General features: G+C 40.0%; 1 protein-coding gene across 4 annotated transcripts; it reads right to left on the reverse strand.

The window, feature by feature from the left end:
* Positions 1-48: 48 nt before the first annotated feature.
* WDR53 (WD repeat domain 53) lies at positions 49-18,721 on the reverse strand. 4 transcript variants are annotated; one of them, XM_077767692.1, is made up of 4 exons: positions 18,622-18,721; positions 12,037-12,532; positions 7,062-7,236; positions 49-140 (listed from the first exon to the last, which is right to left on the reverse strand). In XM_077767692.1, the coding sequence occupies exons 2-4, from the start codon at positions 12,514-12,516 to the stop codon at positions 91-93; spliced, it is 705 nt and encodes a 234-aa protein (XP_077623818.1). In that variant the 5' UTR covers positions 12,517-12,532; positions 18,622-18,721; the 3' UTR covers positions 49-90. The 4 variants fall into 4 exon arrangements, with proteins under 4 accessions (XP_077623818.1, XP_077623814.1, XP_077623815.1 ...); XM_077767688.1 differs by lacking the exon at positions 49-140 and having other exon boundaries at positions 6,510-7,236; positions 18,622-18,715; XM_077767689.1 differs by lacking the exons at positions 49-140; positions 18,622-18,721 and adding an exon at positions 18,343-18,607 and having other exon boundaries at positions 6,510-7,236.
* Between the last annotated feature and the right edge of the window lie 195 nt (positions 18,722-18,916).

The raw sequence follows: 18,916 nt of genomic DNA on the forward strand, positions 1-18,916 counted from the left end.
AGGACTGAATAGTATTCCATTACATATATGTATATGTATGTGTATTTGTATGTGTATACACATACATGCCACCACATCTTCTTTATCCATTCATCCTTTGCCAGACATCTGTTTCCATATCTTGACTATTGTGAATGATGCTGCAATAAAAATGGGAGTACATGTCTCTTCCAACAATGTGTTTTTATTTCCTTTGGATATATACCATATAACAAGATCATATGGTAGTTCTACTTTTAATTTGTGGGAAAATCTCCATGCTGTTCTTCATAGTGGCTGACCCAATTTACTTACTATTATATCTATTAACTTTTAATAAAGTAGTAACATTTGCATTTATCTAGTCACACCTTGGCTTATAACACAATTAACAATGTTGTACCTCCCAGATACGATACTTAATGAATCTAATAATGGAACTTCTGACAGTACAACATATGGTTATTTATGAGTAAATTCAGGTTTGAGAAGTAGATGAAGATATTTTTTAGTCTATGGACTCAGAAGGCATACAATTCTTACAAACTCTTTCATTGTATTTCATAATTGCATATTTGATGGTATACTTTGTAGAAATTCTAAGATTGAACAAATTAGCAACTTTCAAAGATGCACTCATTTTTCAGGTCTGTGACCTGTTGTGTCAACATTTATAAGTCATTGTTTTTACTTGACCACTCTATGCTCTGGATGCTTCTTCAATCATTGCCTAGAATGATTACAGAAAAATCATGTCCAAGTGTAGGGTCACTTCCCCCAAACATATTTTAGGGCTATAGACGAGGACCTGAAGGAGGCTCTATTAAATAGCCCAGACCTTTCCTCCACCAAGAGTACCAAGGTATGACAGGGCTTTCCTGGTGTTGCAGAGGTGTTCTGAATTTCATCCACATTCTCTCCTGGGCCTAGATTAAATCCTACTCCTCTGGCTAGCATAAGGTCCCAGTAGTGGTGGCCATAGTAGAGTACTTTGTTCACTCCAGCGGAGACTCCTATCCTCACTCTCCCAGTGTCCCTCTGGCCTGATAGTTTAGTCTCTAAAATGGACTTTAGCCCAGTGGAAGGGTCAATCTTCCTCGCTAGAGGCATACCACAGGAAGAGGGTTGTATACAAAGGAGACTCATTTCTGCTCAGACACCAGACTACACAAGGATCCTCTTGTTCCCGGCCTTTTACCTCTTTAAGCCCTTCCCAGCGCTGCCAGGCCCATGTTTTGCACTTCTGGCTGCCACCCTCAACCACTAACTTTTACCAGCACAGTAAAAATGGTATTAGTCACAATTGGCTGGCCAAGAGTAAGAATCTAATTATTGCTAAATTTCTTGGATATATTAGAATTATGTTTTTATTGGAAAGTGTCCTTTTTGGGAGATGTGTGCTGATGTATTCACACACACACACACACACACACAGCACTTGTACAGTATATTCATGTTTTCTACTAACTGTCTGCTTATAAATAGAAAATCTGAGGTCAAAGGAGATCTGTTCATAGGTTAAGGCACCAGAATTATACATGATTCTGCCAAAGGGTGATTGATTAATCCTAAAGGTATTTTTGCTCCTGGCAGGGAGAACAACTGGGTGCCACTGCATCAGCCTCAGCATTGTCTATCTTGGACCACAAACTGATTGTAATGTGGAGAGGGAACATCAAATACGAAATGAGCATGTCTGGGTGTCTGTAAATTGAGAACCATGTGTACCCCTGACAGCTGGTCTTAAAAATAACGTGAAGCACAAGCAAAGGGTTCAGTCTGGTTGCCAGGCAACCTTGCCACCAGCATCCTTCAGGTTGACCTTTCTATCTACATCTCTTAATATTTATACTTACAGGACCTCCCTTGATTCACTTAACATTTAGTGAGTACTATTTGTATGAGTGGAGGGGATCCAGGATAGACCAGACCATAAGCTCTGAAATAAAAGGGCAGAATCCTTGCCCTCAAGCATCTTACAGTCTAATGGGGTGGGGGTAGGGGGGCTCGGTGTCTCAGTCAGTTAAGTATTGGACTCTTGATCTCAGCTCAGGTCATGATCTCATGGTTTATGAGACTGAGCTCTGTGTAGGGCTCCCTGCTGACAGCATACAGCCTGTTTTGGATTCTCTCTCCCTCTCTCTCTGCCTCTTACTCGCATGGACTTGCTTTCTCAAATAAACTTAAAACATTTTTTTAAAGCAGGTACACAATTACTATGATTATGTTTAACATAATCCTTTACTACTTGTAACACAATTACATCTGCAAGGATCCTTTCACCAAAGTAACATTTACAACTTCCAGGCATCAAAACCTATTATTTTGGGGGGACATTTTCAGCCTACTACAAATGGGGGACTTTGGAAAGCCCACTTGGGGGGGGGGGAGAGGGAGAGAGAATCCCAAGCAGGATCTACACCCAGTGTGGAGACTGACACAGGGCCTGATCTCACAACTGTGAGATCATGACTTGAGCTGAAATGAAGAGTTAGAGGCTTAATTGACTGAGCCTCCCAGGCGCCCCAGAAAGCCCACTTCTAAGGAGTGACTACTCAAGTTCTTATTTATTATCTGAACAGCTGGCTGGCTACTAGAGTTAAGCTATATTCAAAATGGTATCCTGCTTCTCTGTAAGCCCAGGCGGAGGTGCCTTCCTTTGCTACCTTTACCATCATATTTCCTCAAACTTTCATTAACTGAAGTAACCTGGGTAGGTCTCTGTTGCTTGCCAATTGAAAGGGTCAAACTGTAACAAAATAGCTGACCTAAGGAGGCTTCATTTTATATATAATTTTTATACAAATATCAATAGTTAATTGTAGATCTTTGGACTATTAGTTTAGCCTCTACACCCCTTCTCTGAGAACTACCTCTCCAACTATGGGAGTAGGCCCTTTTGCATATGCTGATACTAAATGACAGTAGCCCCGTAGTCAGAGCTGAATGGATCAAAGGCAGATGCTTAACTAAGTTGGATCAATCATATTCTCTTCAGGCTTGAGACCCTGCTCATTTGGTTTCTGGAATTGAAATGGATTGTTGATATAGCCCTGAAAGGCCATCTTTTTGCAAGTAAAAACCATCATGTAGAGAGAAGCAGAGACAAATGACCATGAGAACTCAAGAAAATGCAGCTGCCTTGATTCTTTTTTTAAATTTATTTTAAACTTAAAATTTTTTTTGATGTTTACTTATTTTTTTGAGAGAGACCAGGCACGAGCAAGAGAGGGACAGAGAGAGAGGGAAACAGAATCCAAAGCAGGCTCCAGGTTCAGAGCTATCAGCACAGAGCCTGATGGGGGGCTCAAACTCCTTGATTGCAAAATCATGATCTGGGCTGAAGTCATATGCTTAACTGATTGAGCCACTCACCCAGGCGCCCCTAAACTTTTTTAAAAAGTTTTTCATTTTGAGAGAGTGCATGCGCATATGTGCATATGATCGGGGGAGGGACGGGGGAAGGGAACAGAGAGAGAATCTCAAGCAGGCTCTACCCTGTCAGTACAGAGCCTGAGGTGGGGCTATCTCACAAACTACCCGATCATGACGTGAGCCGAAATCAAGAGTCAGACACTCAACAATTGACTGAGTTATCCAGTGCCTTTTTTTTTTTAAGTTTTTTTTTTTTTTTTTAAGAGAAAGAGGGGGAGAGAGAGCAAGTGGGGGGAGAGGGGCAGAGAGAATCCCAAGCAGCCTTCATGCNTCCAGTGCCTTTTTTTTTTAAGTTTTTTTTTTTTTTTTTAAGAGAAAGAGGGGGAGAGAGAGCAAGTGGGGGGAGAGGGGCAGAGAGAATCCCAAGCAGCCTTCATGCTCAGCTGAGAGCCGGACATGGGGCTCAATCCCACAACCTGGGATCACTACCTGAACCAAAATCAAGAGTTGGTCGCTCAATCGACTGAGCCACCCAGGCACCCCCACAGCTGCTTTGATTCATAATGGCCTCACTTGTTAGAGACTCAAGTGAAACCAAGCTATATTTCTGCTCCCCATGCCCCAGTGTCCTGATAGTAAATTTCCTTTTTTTGCTTAGGCAGCCTGTCAGAAACCAAAAGAAGTTTGACTGATTTTCAAACCTGGTTTAAGTACTTCTTACCTTATTCCCATAAATTTATGCAGGCTCATTAGCTAAAATGATGCTGTAACTTGGGTTATTTCTGAAAAGGTCCCTCTAAAACCTCCAGAGATTAGCCATGAGCATTAGTCCTTTCTAATCTTTTAATATTAGAATCATTGGATAAGCATAATACTATGATGATGGTATTTTCATTTCATTTCATTAAAGGCACCTTAGAGGGGTTTCTAATTCAAGCCCTTCACTTTCAAAGAAACTAAAGCAAAAAGTGTCCAAGAATCTTGCCCCAGTGTGGGATTAGAACCTTGTTTCTGTCAATACGCAGGCCAAACTCCTAAACCAATATATACATATTTTTTTAAAGTAATCTCGGGGCATCTGGGTGGCTCAGTTGGTCAAGCGTCTGACTTTGGCTCAGGTCATGATCTCATAGTTCGTGGGTTCGAGCCCGACATCAGGCTCTGAGCTGACAGCTAGCTCAGAGTCTGGAGCCTGTTTCAGATTCTGTGTCTCCCTCTCTCTCTGACCCTCCCCTGCTCATCCTGTCTCTCTCTCTCAGAAATAAATTTAAAAAAATTAAAAGCAATCTCTATGTCCAATGTGGGCTTGAACTCACAATCCCAAGATCAAGAGTTGCATATTCCATCAACTGAGCCAGCCAGGTGCCAATGCCAATGAATTTTTTCTTAAAATTTTTTTAATGTTTTATTTATTTCTAGGAAAGAGAGAGAGACACCGTGAGCAGGGGAGGGTCAGAGAGAGAGGAAGTCACAGACTCTGAAACAGGCTCCAGGCTCTGGGCTGGCAGTCAGCACAGAGCCCAACGTGGGGCCTGAACCCACGAACCGCGAGATCATGACCTAAGTGAAAGTCGGACGCTTAACCAACTAAGCCACCCAGGTGCCCCACCAATGACTTTTTTTAATGCCAAGATGGTATTCTTCTTTCCTTAAATTCCAAGTGAGAACACTCAACAATCTTTATTGATTGCCCACTTAATTGGCTAGAACTTTTAGTTGCAAGTTAAAAAAAAAAAAAGCCTCTAGGTATGACTAAAAACCATGGTGAGTATTCCATCTCCACTTCTCAGAAAGACTTTCCACAAGATGGGACACCTGTAGACTCATCCTATTAGCTTAGCTACCTCAGGAGTACATGCTGATTATCCTTGGACTTCTCAGTTAAGTCAGCCAAAAAACTCCTTTTTATTCCTTTAAACCAATTTGAATTTGGTTTCTGTCACTTGCAACAAGCTTTGGACTAAAACTGTGCTTATCAAAGAGTTCTCCACAAACAAGGTTAATGGTAACCAATCAGATTCTCCTTAAAACTTGGAATATAAGAGTAGGCAGTATAAGCAGAAGTGCAAAGAACAGGGGGCACCTGGGTGGCTCAGTCGTTAAGCATCCAACTTCAGCTCAGGTCATAATCTCATGGCTCTTGAGTTTGAGCCCCGCATCGGACTCTGTGCTGACAGATTCAGATTCTGTGCCTCCCTCTCTCTCTGCCCCTCTCTCACTCCTGCTCTTTCTCTCTCTCAAAAATAAACATTAAAAACATTTAAAAAAAAAAAAAGTGGAAAGAACATGTAGAGAAGACAGCAATCCTGGCCATGATGAAAAGGAACTTAATCTTGACATATTATCTTGGTTTCTATTCTCTACCTCTTTTATTTCTTCTCTATATCTTCTGCTTAGTCAGAATTTCTGTTTATTTGTAACTTTGGCTTCTTCTTTCTGTCAACACCACAGCTTGGATTACTGCATAATATCCTACACTGATCTGACCCTGAAGCCCTTTTCTTAGAAACAACAGAGGGTGATTGTTAGCAAAGCCTTCTGGGCTTTACAGAGAACAAGCAAGAACAGGTTTCTTCCTCCAACTTTGCAAGGCTCCTCAAGACATCCTACGATCTGAATTAACCAATGTCACTTGGTTATACTACACTTGGATTAGGTCATATGTGGGCCTCCCTGAGGCAGGAGGCTTGACAAGACAACCGAGAGCCTTTCCAGGTAAGTAATCATGCCTGCCATTTTCCTGGTTCTTTGTTACTTAATAACTTTGAGTCCAATCACTGTGGCAATAAAATGATTGCCACATACAATTCACAGATTTGGAATAAGAAATCAAACAAGGGGCACCTGGGTGGCTCAGTCGGTTAAGCACCATTATTGATTTTGGCTCAGGTCATGATATCACAGTTCCTGAGATTGAGCCCTGAGTTGGACTCTACACTGAGTGGAGCCTGCTTTGGATTCTCTCTCTCCCTCTCCCTCTGCCCCTCCCCTGCTCACTCACTCTCTCAAAATAAATAAACAAAATAAAAAAAGAAATGAAACATCTAAAATGGGTGGTACATATCATTACTCGGTGATTATTAGTTCTCTTCCCCCCAAATTTTAATGTCATTTACTATATAAAGTATTACCCAATTATCTTTTACTCAAATGTCTTATAATTTATACAATGGAATGGTATTATTCAAAATATGACAAACATTAAGAATGACAAAAATGAAGAATCAGGATTTTTTTTATCCTATAAAAAGTTTTGCTCCAGTTTTTCAAATGTTTTTATTTGATTTAAAATGCTTTTAAGGGATATACAGATACACAACTAGTTTGATCAGCTACTAATATATTTTGGTGTCCCTTTATTTTGGTACCCAAGAGCCAGTTCACCTTTTCTCCGTGTTCAATACTTAGCTTTGGCAAAATTTTGCCATGTTCTTCTTCACCTGCTACTAGAGCATGAGTGTTTACACCCTGCTTCGTATAAGCTGCTCTTTTAGTTTTCTTCCTGTGGGTATGTTTTGTAGGGCTCTTCTGTTTTTTTTCAACTTCACTGCTTACATCCCACAACATTATCTTCCCATCATTCCCTCCAGTAAGCAGCATATAGGATTCTGGTAGAAAGCAGACCTGGGATACTCCCAAAGCATGGCCCTTAAATCCTAGTTCTTGTTCACACTTAACTCCCACCACCCTAAAGATTCGAACCTTACCATCTTCTGCACCACAGCTAAAAATATTGCCACATGATGCCACAGACACAGAGTGGGCTAAAGCAGGGTTTAAAAGCTGACCAGGTGATTGTGGGCTTTCCATCTCTTCTGTTTCATCTTCCTGCAAATTTGTAATCCAGAGTGGCCGTGCTTTCTGAAGGTTCCACAGCATCACCTTTAAATAAGAGGAAGTTATGTAGTCAAACAGAGGCCTGGCCATTTTGCTCAACTAACATGCTTATTCTACTTGTAATAAAGTCATCAAAGTAGTCTGACAATAATTAGTATGATGCATTTCTAGCAATATTAAATTTTTAAAAATTTAGCTGGCACCACAATATGCCAGTGGAATGCTACCCTGGTGCCTGTATATCGGATGCCAATGTACAATAAGGTAATAACTTGGGATGAACAAACCCATCAAAGTGTAATCCACATTCTTAAGCAGTTGCATTTCTTTCTTTTTTTTTTTTTAATGTTTATTTATTCTTCAGAGAGAGAGACACACAGAGTGTGAGTGGGGAAGGGTCAGAGAGAGGGAGACAGAATCTGAAGCAGGATCCAGGCTCTGAGCTGTCAGCACAGAGCCCAACACAGGGCTCTAACTCACTAATGGTGAGATCAGATCTGAACTGAAGTTGGACACTTAACCAATAGAGCCACACAGACATCCCAAGCAGCTGCATTTCTTAAAGTCACTGTACCCTCATCTCTACAAGTAAAACAGAAGATTATGAAACTTATCAACTTTAATCTATGCTGGTTGCAAGTCAAAAAGCTTGTCAACTAAATAAACAAAATCTAGATTATCACTGAAATTATTTGTATCTAGAATGCTTTCTTTCCTTTCATACTACCTAAAGTACCCATTTTAGAGGTTTACCTCAAGTTTCTGTCCCTCTAGGAAGGCTTTTAAGTATTCCAGCCCACTGCCCTCTTTCCTGTATTTAATTTCTGTGCTATTAAATAACATATGCCACTAGCTTGTCAGTTTCTTGAGATTTAATTTACCTTTTTTTAAAAAAATTAAGTAGGCTCCACACCAAACATATAGATTGAACTTACAACCCTGAGATCAAGAGTCATGTGCTCTACCAACCAAGTCAGCCAGGCACCCTGAGATTTAATTAATCTTTGCTTAATGCCTGGAAAGAGCAAAAATTCCATACCTATCTGTTGATTAATTTGTCATCTGGTATATGTGGTTTTCTTTGTTGTTTCCTACCATGATTTTGTACCTACTAAACTGATTTATATGAAATGCTAATTAAAACCTGTTAAAACAAACAAACAAAAAATTCTGTGAATTGATTTTACTCTATAATCTGGTGATTCATTTTCTTCTCCCAGCAAACAATTTGCAAAGGAAAATATTCTTCATACTTTTAGAGGATAGACAGCTTTATTTTACCATCTAGTATCATCCCTTAATTATTACTCACAATTTAAAACAGACACGAGAATATCAGTCAAAAGCTCAGATCTGAATTGACAAGATTACTACTGCTGATGATATTAAGGATTTGGTTTTCTATTGAAGGTAACTTCGTTCAACTCAGCCTCTGGAAGTCCCCTCTAATAATACATTCTGCTTCTACCAAAGCAGAAAGCACTGAAAACCCTTTTAGATTGGATTTATAACATTTTACTAGGTGGCCAGCAGTTGCTGCTTGGCTGAAGCTAAAATATTAACAAATCAAAGTAAATTAAGCAAAGAAATATCAGAAAATATAACAAAGATGTGATATGGGAACAAATCTCTATTTTAAAAAATCTGAACACAAGGAAAATGGCACATTCCAGAATCTGCTAGATGGGACTCCAAAATTAACTCCATTCCACTATTATACCTACATTCTTGGACTCCTCCATAGACTGGCTATTCTTAAAGTTTAGAGTAATATCAGATAGCCACATTTTAAGAAGTAAACTGTTAGATACTACAGTTTCAATTTCAGTTAAGGAAAGTAATTTTTTCTGAGAGAGAGGGTGCACATAAGTGGGGAAGGGGCAGAGAGAGGGTGAGAGAGAATCCCAAGCAAGCTCTGAACCACCAGTGCAGAGCCCTATGTGGGGCTCAAATTCACGAACCACAAGATCACAACCTGAGCAGAAGTCAATGCTTAATTGACTGAGCCACTCAGGTGCCCCAAGGGAACTAATTTCTTAAAAGCTCAGTTGTGCTGTCTTACCACTGTTGTTATATCACAACCCAATGCAGAAATTAATCTACAGTGAATATTTAGGTCTTGGAGTCAAATTAAGTAAACAATTACCTAAGCCTCCTTTTCATAAAATATTTATGTTCTATACTGCTCTCTAGCAGCTGCCTGCCACTAGAATTTCTCTCCTAGAACTGATGAATTCTAGATGCCCATTTTCTGATCTAATCTGAGAAGTCATTTTTGCACACCTAATTGTTTACTGCCATGACTAGTAAATTAACGAACCAGTGGTTGAAAACTGGTATAGCTTAAGGTTGAAAGAATGACTAATCAAAGAGACACTGTACAATCTGCCTATTCAACACAGATATCCACCTGGATGTGTAGGTCTTGCTTGTGTGTGTGTGTGTGTGTGTGTGTAGGTCTTTCTGTATAACCAAAATAGGCAGATTATTACCATGAGGGCAGAAAATGTAGGTTTATAAGGGCTTGTGAAGACTTAGGTGTGGAAAAAGAGTTTATAGGTCATAGAGTCATTGTGCTCCTCAAGTGTGGGATATAGTTCACAACAGAACTATAGACATTTTTGCTAAGATAATTCTTTATTGTTTAGGAACTGTTCCAGTGCTGTTGGCCATCCACTGATTCTGCCTACTAAATACCAGTAGTGTGGGGGAGAGTAATGGCAGTCATTATGAAAACAATAAAACCCACCCTCATTTATTTTTAACTTATGAGGAGTATAGAAGGTAGAGAGGGAGTGGTAAAGATTGCTGGCCAAAAATGTAGAAAGACAAAGTCTTTGATGGTATTAATGGAATCACAGAGTCTTGAAAGATACTGTACACAATAAAGAATATAGACTGGGCCGTGTGGGTGGCTCAGATGATTAGGCATCTGCCTCTTGATTTCAGCTTGTGTCATAATCTCATGGTTTGTGGGATCGAGCTGTGCATTGGGTCTGTATGGACAGTGTCGAGCCTGCTTGGGATTCTCTCTCTCCCTCCCTCTCTGCCTCTCCTCCACACATACTCTCTCAAAATAAATTAACATTAAAAAAAAAAGAATGTAGATTAAATGCCTAGAACAGTATAGGACACACAAGTCACTAATAAATAATGGCTCTTTTTCTAGAAGTCACCCGTTTGCAAACCAAGAACCTTTTCTATCACTTTACTGATGATCTCTTGTTTGATACCTCTGGTGTCACAGGAAAAAAAAAGAAAAAAAAACACAGGCTTTGGAGCCAGAGAGATTCAATCTAGTCTGAATCTCAATTCAGACAGCTATATGGATACTTAATTTGAACCTCAGTCTCATTTCTACAAAAAGCAATAGTAATTACAAAGTGTGATCTGAATGAAAACAAATATATATAAAGCGCTGGCAAGTAGTAAATGATCACCAGAGAGAATTCATGATTATCCTCACTCCAGTGACACTTTTGTTTTGTTTTGTTTTGTTTTGTTTTAAAAACTAGGCGGGGCGTCTGGGTGGCTCAGTCGGTTAAGTGTCTGACTTCGGCTCAGGTCATGATCTCACGGTTTGTGGGTTCAAGCCCCGCATCGGGCTCTGTGCTAACAGCCAGCTCAGAGCCTGGAGCCTGTTTCAGATTCTGTATCTCCCTCTCTCCCTGACCCACCCTGCGCATGCTGTCTCTCTCTCTCTGAAATAAATAAAACATAAAATTAAATAAAAACTAGGCTTCATGCCCAGCATGGAGCCCAATGTAGGGCCTGAACTCACAACCCTGAGATCAAGACCAGAGCTGAGATCTGAGATCAAGATCTGAGATTGATCTGATTGATCAAGACCAAGATTGATCTGAGATCAAGACCAGAGCTGAGAGTTGGACACTTAACTGTCTGAGCCACTCAGGCAACCTTACAAGGTTTACTTTTAAAAGGAAGTACATCTGCTATGGGAAAGTTCAAGCTATCTGAAAGCTTTTTTTTAATTAAACCAAAATCTGCTTCCCTTTAACTTCTATTTGGCTAGCACATTCCACTTTTCCCTCTCATGAAAACCAAGAATTAAACAATTAAACACTTCCATTTCCAGGGTGCCTGGATGGCTGAGTCAGTTAAGCATCCGACTCTTGGTTTCAGTTCAGGTTGTGATCTCACAGTTTATGAGTTAGAGGCCTGCATCGGCTCCCTGTTGATAGTGTGGAGCCTGCTTAGGATTCCCTCCCTTCCTCTCCCCCCATCACTCCCCAGCTCATGCTCTAATAGATAAATAAAAAAAATAAACAAGGAAACACTTCCATTTCACCTACATGATGGGGTTTCTTGATATATCCATTCTCCTGATAGCTTTCCTCTGAATTTGGTCTAATTTGTGATGTTTCTTTTAAAACTTATTGAATGCAAAGCTCTGATCTTGGTCACCAATATACAATAGTTTAATTAATATATCACAGAATTTTAAAGTAAGAACAACAGATCCAGTCTCTCTTTTTTTTTTTTTTAAGAAAAAATAGAGTTTGTAGAGAATGGGTGATAGTCTGTTCAGCATGCTCCTTTGTTTAAAAAGGTGTTTAGAATCAAATATTTAAATGATCAGGTTTTAAGACAGTCTTAAGCACAGAGAAAGGAAGGCTAAGGAATAAGTGATTACTTTGTGAATAAAATCTACTAGGCTTTGTCAAGTTAGCATTTACACACAGAAGTAAAGCTTATGGTTCATACAGAGATAAGACACATTAGCAGAGAACAGAAAATGCAAAGATATATTTAATCTGGTCAGTATCTGATTGTTACCAAACCCATTAGAAATTACCCAAGTACTCTCTGCAAAGCATTCATTACCTGCATATCCAGTCCACACGATACCAGGCTCTGAGGCCTTTGAGGACGAAAAGCTACCGAAGAACAGATATTGGAATGTCTCTTCAGTGATCTGCTAACTTTCTTATTTTCCATATCTAGGATTTTGATTGCCCCGGAGTCATCAGCAGAAGCCAGCAAGTTTTCAGTTTCATTCAATGAGAGACAATTGATTTCTTCTTCATTCACATGAAAATGGTCCAAAGAACCTTTGAGGGATCTGACATCGAGTAAGCTAATAGTTTCTCCATGTGAGGCATAGAGCTTGGTGGGGCAGGAGGGAGAGAATAAGACACTGGTAACATCATCAGCCCCTTGGAAGTGTGTATGTCCTAATGGAGTCCCATCTTCACCCCAAACCATAAGATAACCACCCTCTGCTCCAGAAGCCACCAGCCCTTCTTGACTTGCATTCAGGCAGAGAATAGGTGAAGAATGTCCACCAGTCCACTTGACTGCCATTATGGCCCCAAGCACCCTGTGGAGAGGGGAGCAAAAACTGTAACCTCTTATTTAAGAACTTGATGGGAGGAGACAAATACAATACACAGTATTTCACTTAAATATTTTTAAAAAGACATCTAAAAAAGTATAATTTAAAAAAAAAAAAGACATTTGAAGGTCAAGTCTACAAAAGCCTAGTTAAACACAGGATTGTGGTACACCTGGCTGGCACATGCATAAATGGGCTTTCTTTGCATTCAGGGACCCAGGCAAACCTTGTCCTGCAGCATCTGATGTGAGGTTCACATAAGAATAAACATTATATATTTAAATTAGTAAAAATTATTTTTAAAAGAGAGCTGCTTGGGGCACCTGGATGACTCAGTTGGTTAAGCATCCGACTGTCGATTTCAGCTCAGGTCATGATCTCGTGGTTCTTGAGTCTGAGCCGAACGTCTGGCTTGGCGCTAACAGTGCGGAGCCTGCTTGGGATTCTCTTTCTCCCCTCATCTCTCTGCCCTTGTTCATTCATCCTCTCTCAAAATAAATAAACTTTAGGGACATCTGGGTGGCCCACTCAGTTGAGCATCTGACTTCAGCTCAGGTCATGATCTCACAGTTCGTGGGTTCAAGTCCCACAACAGGCTCTGTGCTGACAGCTCAGAGCCTTGAGCCTGTTTCAGATTCTGTGTTTCCCTCTCTCTCTACCCCTCTCCCACCTGTGCTCTGTTTCTCAAAAATAAATAAATCTTTAAAAAAATTAAAAATAAATAAACTTGAACCTCTCTGTGATTCATTTTCCTTCTCTATAACTAGGGGTAATAAATATAATAGCATCATTTCATATGATCATAGAGAAATATATGTAAAACACATATAACAGTCTCTGGTACATAATGAGAGCTCAACAAATATTACCATTATCACTTTTCCTATTAAAAATTGTTTTAAATGTAATCTCTACACCCAACATGGGGCTCTAATTCACAAACCCAAGATGAAGAGTCACATGCTCCACTTACTGAGCCAGCCAGGCACCCCTCACTTCTCCTATTTTCATTAGGCTGGACAAAGTGGCATCATAGATCTGTATCAATGGTCCTCAAAGTATGGCCTCCAGACCAGCAACATCAGCATAACCTAGGAACTTAGACATATAAATTGCCCGATTCTACCCTAGAGAATCAGAAATGCTGGGATTAGGGCCCAGCCATGCATTTTAACAAGCCTTCCAGTGATGCTGATGTATGCTAAAATTTGAGAACCTGTACTACGCCAATAATTATCCAGGGAAATGGTTAAAAACGTAGGCCCTTGGGTTTTTACCACCAGAGATGAATTCGGTACATTATTAAATTTTATTCTCAAAACAGCCTTCTGTTTAGTATTATTCCATTTTAAAGATAATAAAACTTGAGATTCAAAAATAATTTGACCAAAGTAATCTTGGCCCTTAGGATCTGTACAACAGATCCAATATAAAAGGATCCCAGACTTTTAAATAATGAAGACCCTTTTCTAACAATTCCATTTGACAATAGTTCCAAAAATTGTTTTTTAAACATTTATTCATTTTTTGAGAGACAGAGTATGAGCAGGGGAGGGGCAGAGAGGGAGACACAGAATCTGAAGCAGGTTCCAGGCTCTGAGCTATCAGCACAGACCCAGACGCAGAGCTTGAACTCAAGAACTGTGAGATCATGACCTGAGCCGAAGTCAGATGCTTAACCGACTGAGCCACCCAAGCACCCGACCACTTGTCAATAGTTTTTAACTTGTTAGGATTCTCTGAAAGTACAGAAAGTAATGAAAAACTATGAATAATTAATTAATGCTTTTAAACTACTCATCTATTTTTAAGTTTATTTACTTAAGTAATCTCTACACCCAACATGGGGCTCAAACTCACAACCCCGAGATCAAGAGTTGCATCCTCTACTGACTGAGCCAGCCAGATGCCCCATACTCATGTATTTTTAATTACTTTACCACCCACTTATACTTAATAGCAGTACTCATGTGCAAAACTGAGATTCCTGATACACTAGGCTTCACAGATTTATACAATGAAACTGCCACATAATATTACCCTTCCTTAACTGCCTGCTGGGTAAAGCAAAAAGAGGAAATCAGGGCAATTTATATAACTCTAAGTGGTTAGACAAAAGAAAGCAAACAAATCTACCAAGAGAAATTATCTAGTGAGAAATTGCCACAGTTGTTTTCGTATTTTCAGATATAAAATCTGAACCTAGTCCAATAGTACAAAGATAAATTTCCTAATATTGTTTTGAAAACGGATTTAAAATAATCTGGCAATCTGCCTAAAGTTTCTATTCTTGCCACAAAGCTTATTCCCTCCCATTTTTAGGCACTTACACATACACAAAATCACTAACTAGACTGCAAAAAAAATCACCAATCTTTCAGTAATCAAAGTAACAGAGGGGTGTGGGGGGAGGGGAAAGTAACAGCAACCATGGTCACATAATCAGATATAGCAATTTTCATAAAGATGACAAGATGGGAAAGACAAAAAGATACATTTACTTCAGCACAAGTACTGAATTAGTATACAGAGGAAACTAATTAAAGACAGAAGCAAATTAAGTTTTAAAGGAGAGGTTTAGAGAGGAAATGACTCAGAGAGAGGTAAAGATAGGGAACTCTGGTGGTTTGATTTTTGCTGACAAGTAATGAAATAGTAGCTAAATACTTTTCTGCCATAAAAAAGACTTTTGTCAAATGTTCCAGATAAATCAAGAAAAAAAGGACACTTAGCACAATTTGAAATAAAACGTATTGACATTATTTATCCTTAGGGACTGTCATCTGTGGTGACTACTTACTTATATAATATAGATAAAATGCTACCTTAAAATATGAAGTTTGTACTAACCATTGAAAAGGACACTTAAGTTACAAATAATTTTAACTTTTTTCCTTAGAAAGCTGATCAATTATTTCCTACGTTAGTTTTAATTTTTCTACAGTGAAGCCACTTTAAAGCTTGGGGAAGTCTGCCCCCTACAGCTTTAGGATTCTGTGTGCATATATGTTTTTGGATTCCTACTGGAATTTCAAATTTTCTGTAAGACAAGAATGAGGCAGAGTTTCTAGTACTTCTATTTTCCCATCACATATCTACCCACAGGGGACCTAGGTAAATGCTGACTGGTAAAGTTTTAGCAGGTTTTCTGCCTAATATACTTTTTTTTCTGGAAAAGACTAACTCAATTTTAAAGACACACATGGTTAATCTCGCCCCAAAGTGTGAGAAATTCGGCAATAAACGGATTTTGTACTTAAAGGAACTATTAGATAACACAGTTCCTGAAAATTTTTCCATAATGGAACCAGTAGTGTCTATTAATGTCACAAAACCAAGGTCAGCTCTACCTTAACCTCTATGCACCAGTGTAAAATACAAATTAAACTTCTAATCTCTATATCACATGAATATTTACTGATCACCAAGCTAGTCAGAAAAATAAAAGTAAAGACCTATTATGGAGAATGTTAAGAAAAATAGTTGATGGGCTCCTGGGTGGCTCAGTCAGCTAAGCATCTGACTTTGGCTCAGGTCATGATCTCAAAGTTCATGAGTACAAGCCCCACATTGGGCTCTCTGCTATCAGTACAGATCCTCTGTCCTTCTCCTCTCTCTCCCCTTTCCCTGCTTGTGTGTTGTCTGTCTCTCAAAAATAAACAAACATTAAAAAAATAAAATTAAAAGAAAAACAATCGAGCAAGTCCCAGAAATCTACTATACATTAAGGCTTTTCAGCTTATCATGCAGGGTATTGATCACAGGAGCCAACCAGAGCGCCAGAATCACTTGTTTACTTAGTCTACAAAATTAAAATTATTTGTTCTAATTTGAAACATACCCAAAGGCCACTATCAAAAAGTATTAAACAACAGGGGTGCCTGGGTGGGCCAGTTGTTGAGTGTCTGACTCTTGATCTCAGCTCAGGCTATGCTCTCATGGTTTATGAATTTGAGCCCCATATTGGGCTCTGCACTCAGGCACGGAGCCTACTTGGGATTTTTTTCTCCCTCTCTTTGCTCCTCCCCCACTTGTACTCTCTCTCTCTCTCTGAAAATAAATAAACTAAAAAAAAAAAAGTATTAAACAACAGTCTGCTGTGGTATAAGGCAGTGGCAAAAAAATATAATTAGATCTGAGTTAAATCAGAACAATCTTTCAGAAATGAGTTGTCAAGCCACTGTTTCTTGTTTTTCTCTTACTGGGACAGGAAAGCCTACAAGAAATAAGTAAGTACCATTATCTCCATGTTCAGGTATCAGGTCAACAAGCTTCTCTTCCCATAGGTAATGTCTAAAGCAATTAATCATAGCCTATTGTGCATTACTCTAATTAGATAATAGTTTCCTTTAACACCTAATGAAATCACGGAGCGGGCAGGTGGCGTATCTTGAGAACATTTTTAGAAAGGCTGGAAGGCAAAGATGGAAATTCTGAACAGTCAAAAGGCAGGATGGTACTAAATATAGGGGAGGGGCAAGGCCAGGAGGGTGACTGGTAGAAAGAAAAGGACCCAGTCATAACATCTTTTCCTACTTTGAAATTCTGCCTGGGACACTTGGGGGGTACTTTGCCACAAAGTCACCTCACTGACTGAGCTAGATTAGCACCAGAATTTATCTCATCAAATCCTTCAAAGGCTCTACCTCACCTATACTGTGACAGACAGGATAAATGTCAAAGTCTTTAATAACTGAATGATCACTAAACACTGCTCCAGTTTTACTTCCATGTGCCCACATGTCCTTTTCAAGTGTCTGTGCCTTCAAAGCTGTCGATTCTGCCTGGTTCTTTCTCCCCTTCTCAGATGGACCAAACTCGACTTATCTTTGAAGATTTTTAAAAAATTTAAGTACCTTCCCAAACAAAATTTGGACCTCCTTCCTTGGATGTCCCACAGTTGAAAGTTGAAGAATGATTAATGAATAAAACTCCCTAGTCTGGGATTATACTACCATTCAAACAATATGAGGTAGTCACTATCACTACAATGAGTATAGGTCAATTTTTCTTCCCATGTTTGGGTTTTCCAAAGTTGGTCCTGATGTGGAGAAGCTGTATAGCAACCAAAATGACTGAAGGGCTGTGGCATTAGCACTAGTTAGGAAAGAATCTGGGTTACTAAACTGGGAGGGAAAAACAAAAACAAAAAAACATCTGGGAAGAAGGGTCTAGCAAGTAATAATCAAACACCATTTACCAGAGAGTGGAGGAAGTAGTTGCTGTTCTTTTGTTTTTAATGGAGAATTAGAAATGTATTATACACAGAGGGAACTACTGAAAAGATTTCTTACTACATAAAGGCAAGACAATGGAGTTGACTACAAAGGGAATCTGTAAGACCTATAATAATTACCTCAGAGTCGTTCTGAGAATTATATAAAACTCGAATAAAAGACCTAGCACAGTGCCTTGATCGCATGATGGTTATTTTCTCTCACTAAGCATTCCTTAAAGGCTGTCAGAAAACTTTCGGCCACCTAGGAAAATGCAATATGACCAAATAATGATTAAATTCTTTCTCTCCCAAGAAGCTATCTATAATTACAGCCTCCACAGCATTCTCCCTATTGGGATGTCTAATTATTTAAAAACATGCTGCCTAGATCCGCCTACTAATAGGGTTAGCAGGAACCACTGGGAAAGGCTACATTTTGTCCAAAAGAATGGAGCACTTAATCAGCAATTACATGGCACTTTCAGGCTATCGAAACATTTGGGCAGAGGGTGCGGGGATTCATAAAAGATGATCTTATTTTCCGAATACACGGTAGGACTCATTTTCTGATACATACCCGGTACCAATAAGGAACAAAAGGGCTAGACCATGAGAAGACGACCTTAGATGCCGAAGGTAAAGAAAGATCCAATTCAAGTCGAAAGTGGCGGAGCCAGGAATTGGCTAGCAAGGAACTGGAAGTTTCAGGCGTTAGGTTGGGGTCTGAAGCAGGGACCTGACACGGGAAAACCTCACAAGGAAAGGGGCCCAGGAAAGCAGACACCGAGACCACTAGATCAGAAAGAGGAAAAGACACCAAAGAACTGCCACAGAGCCACAGAGGCCAGCCTCATACCTGCGCTTCCCGCTTCCCTTATCGGCGCCTCGTGATGACCTCACCGTGGGCGCCCAATCCCATCTAGCGCCGGGCGCGGGGCGCCTCAGCCCAAACAGTCACATCCGGGGCCGAGAGGAACCGCGAGCGAGCTGGGCGTGCGCCCTTGCTTCGTGCCCTCAACCAGTATGGCGGAGCCACGGGCGCGCCGCGGGGAGGCCGTGCGAGTCGGGCGGTTCCGACGCCCGCGCTGAGCCGGGGAGGAGGGGCGGGGGACGCCCGTGCGGCCGGTGCGTCTGCCCTCAGTGAGGCGGGG

Source organism: Crocuta crocuta, unplaced genomic scaffold, assembly GCF_008692635.1.
Source record: "Crocuta crocuta isolate KB4526 unplaced genomic scaffold, BGI_CrCroc_1.0 scaffold45, whole genome shotgun sequence".
Classification (NCBI taxonomy): Eukaryota; Metazoa; Chordata; class Mammalia; order Carnivora; family Hyaenidae; genus Crocuta; species Crocuta crocuta.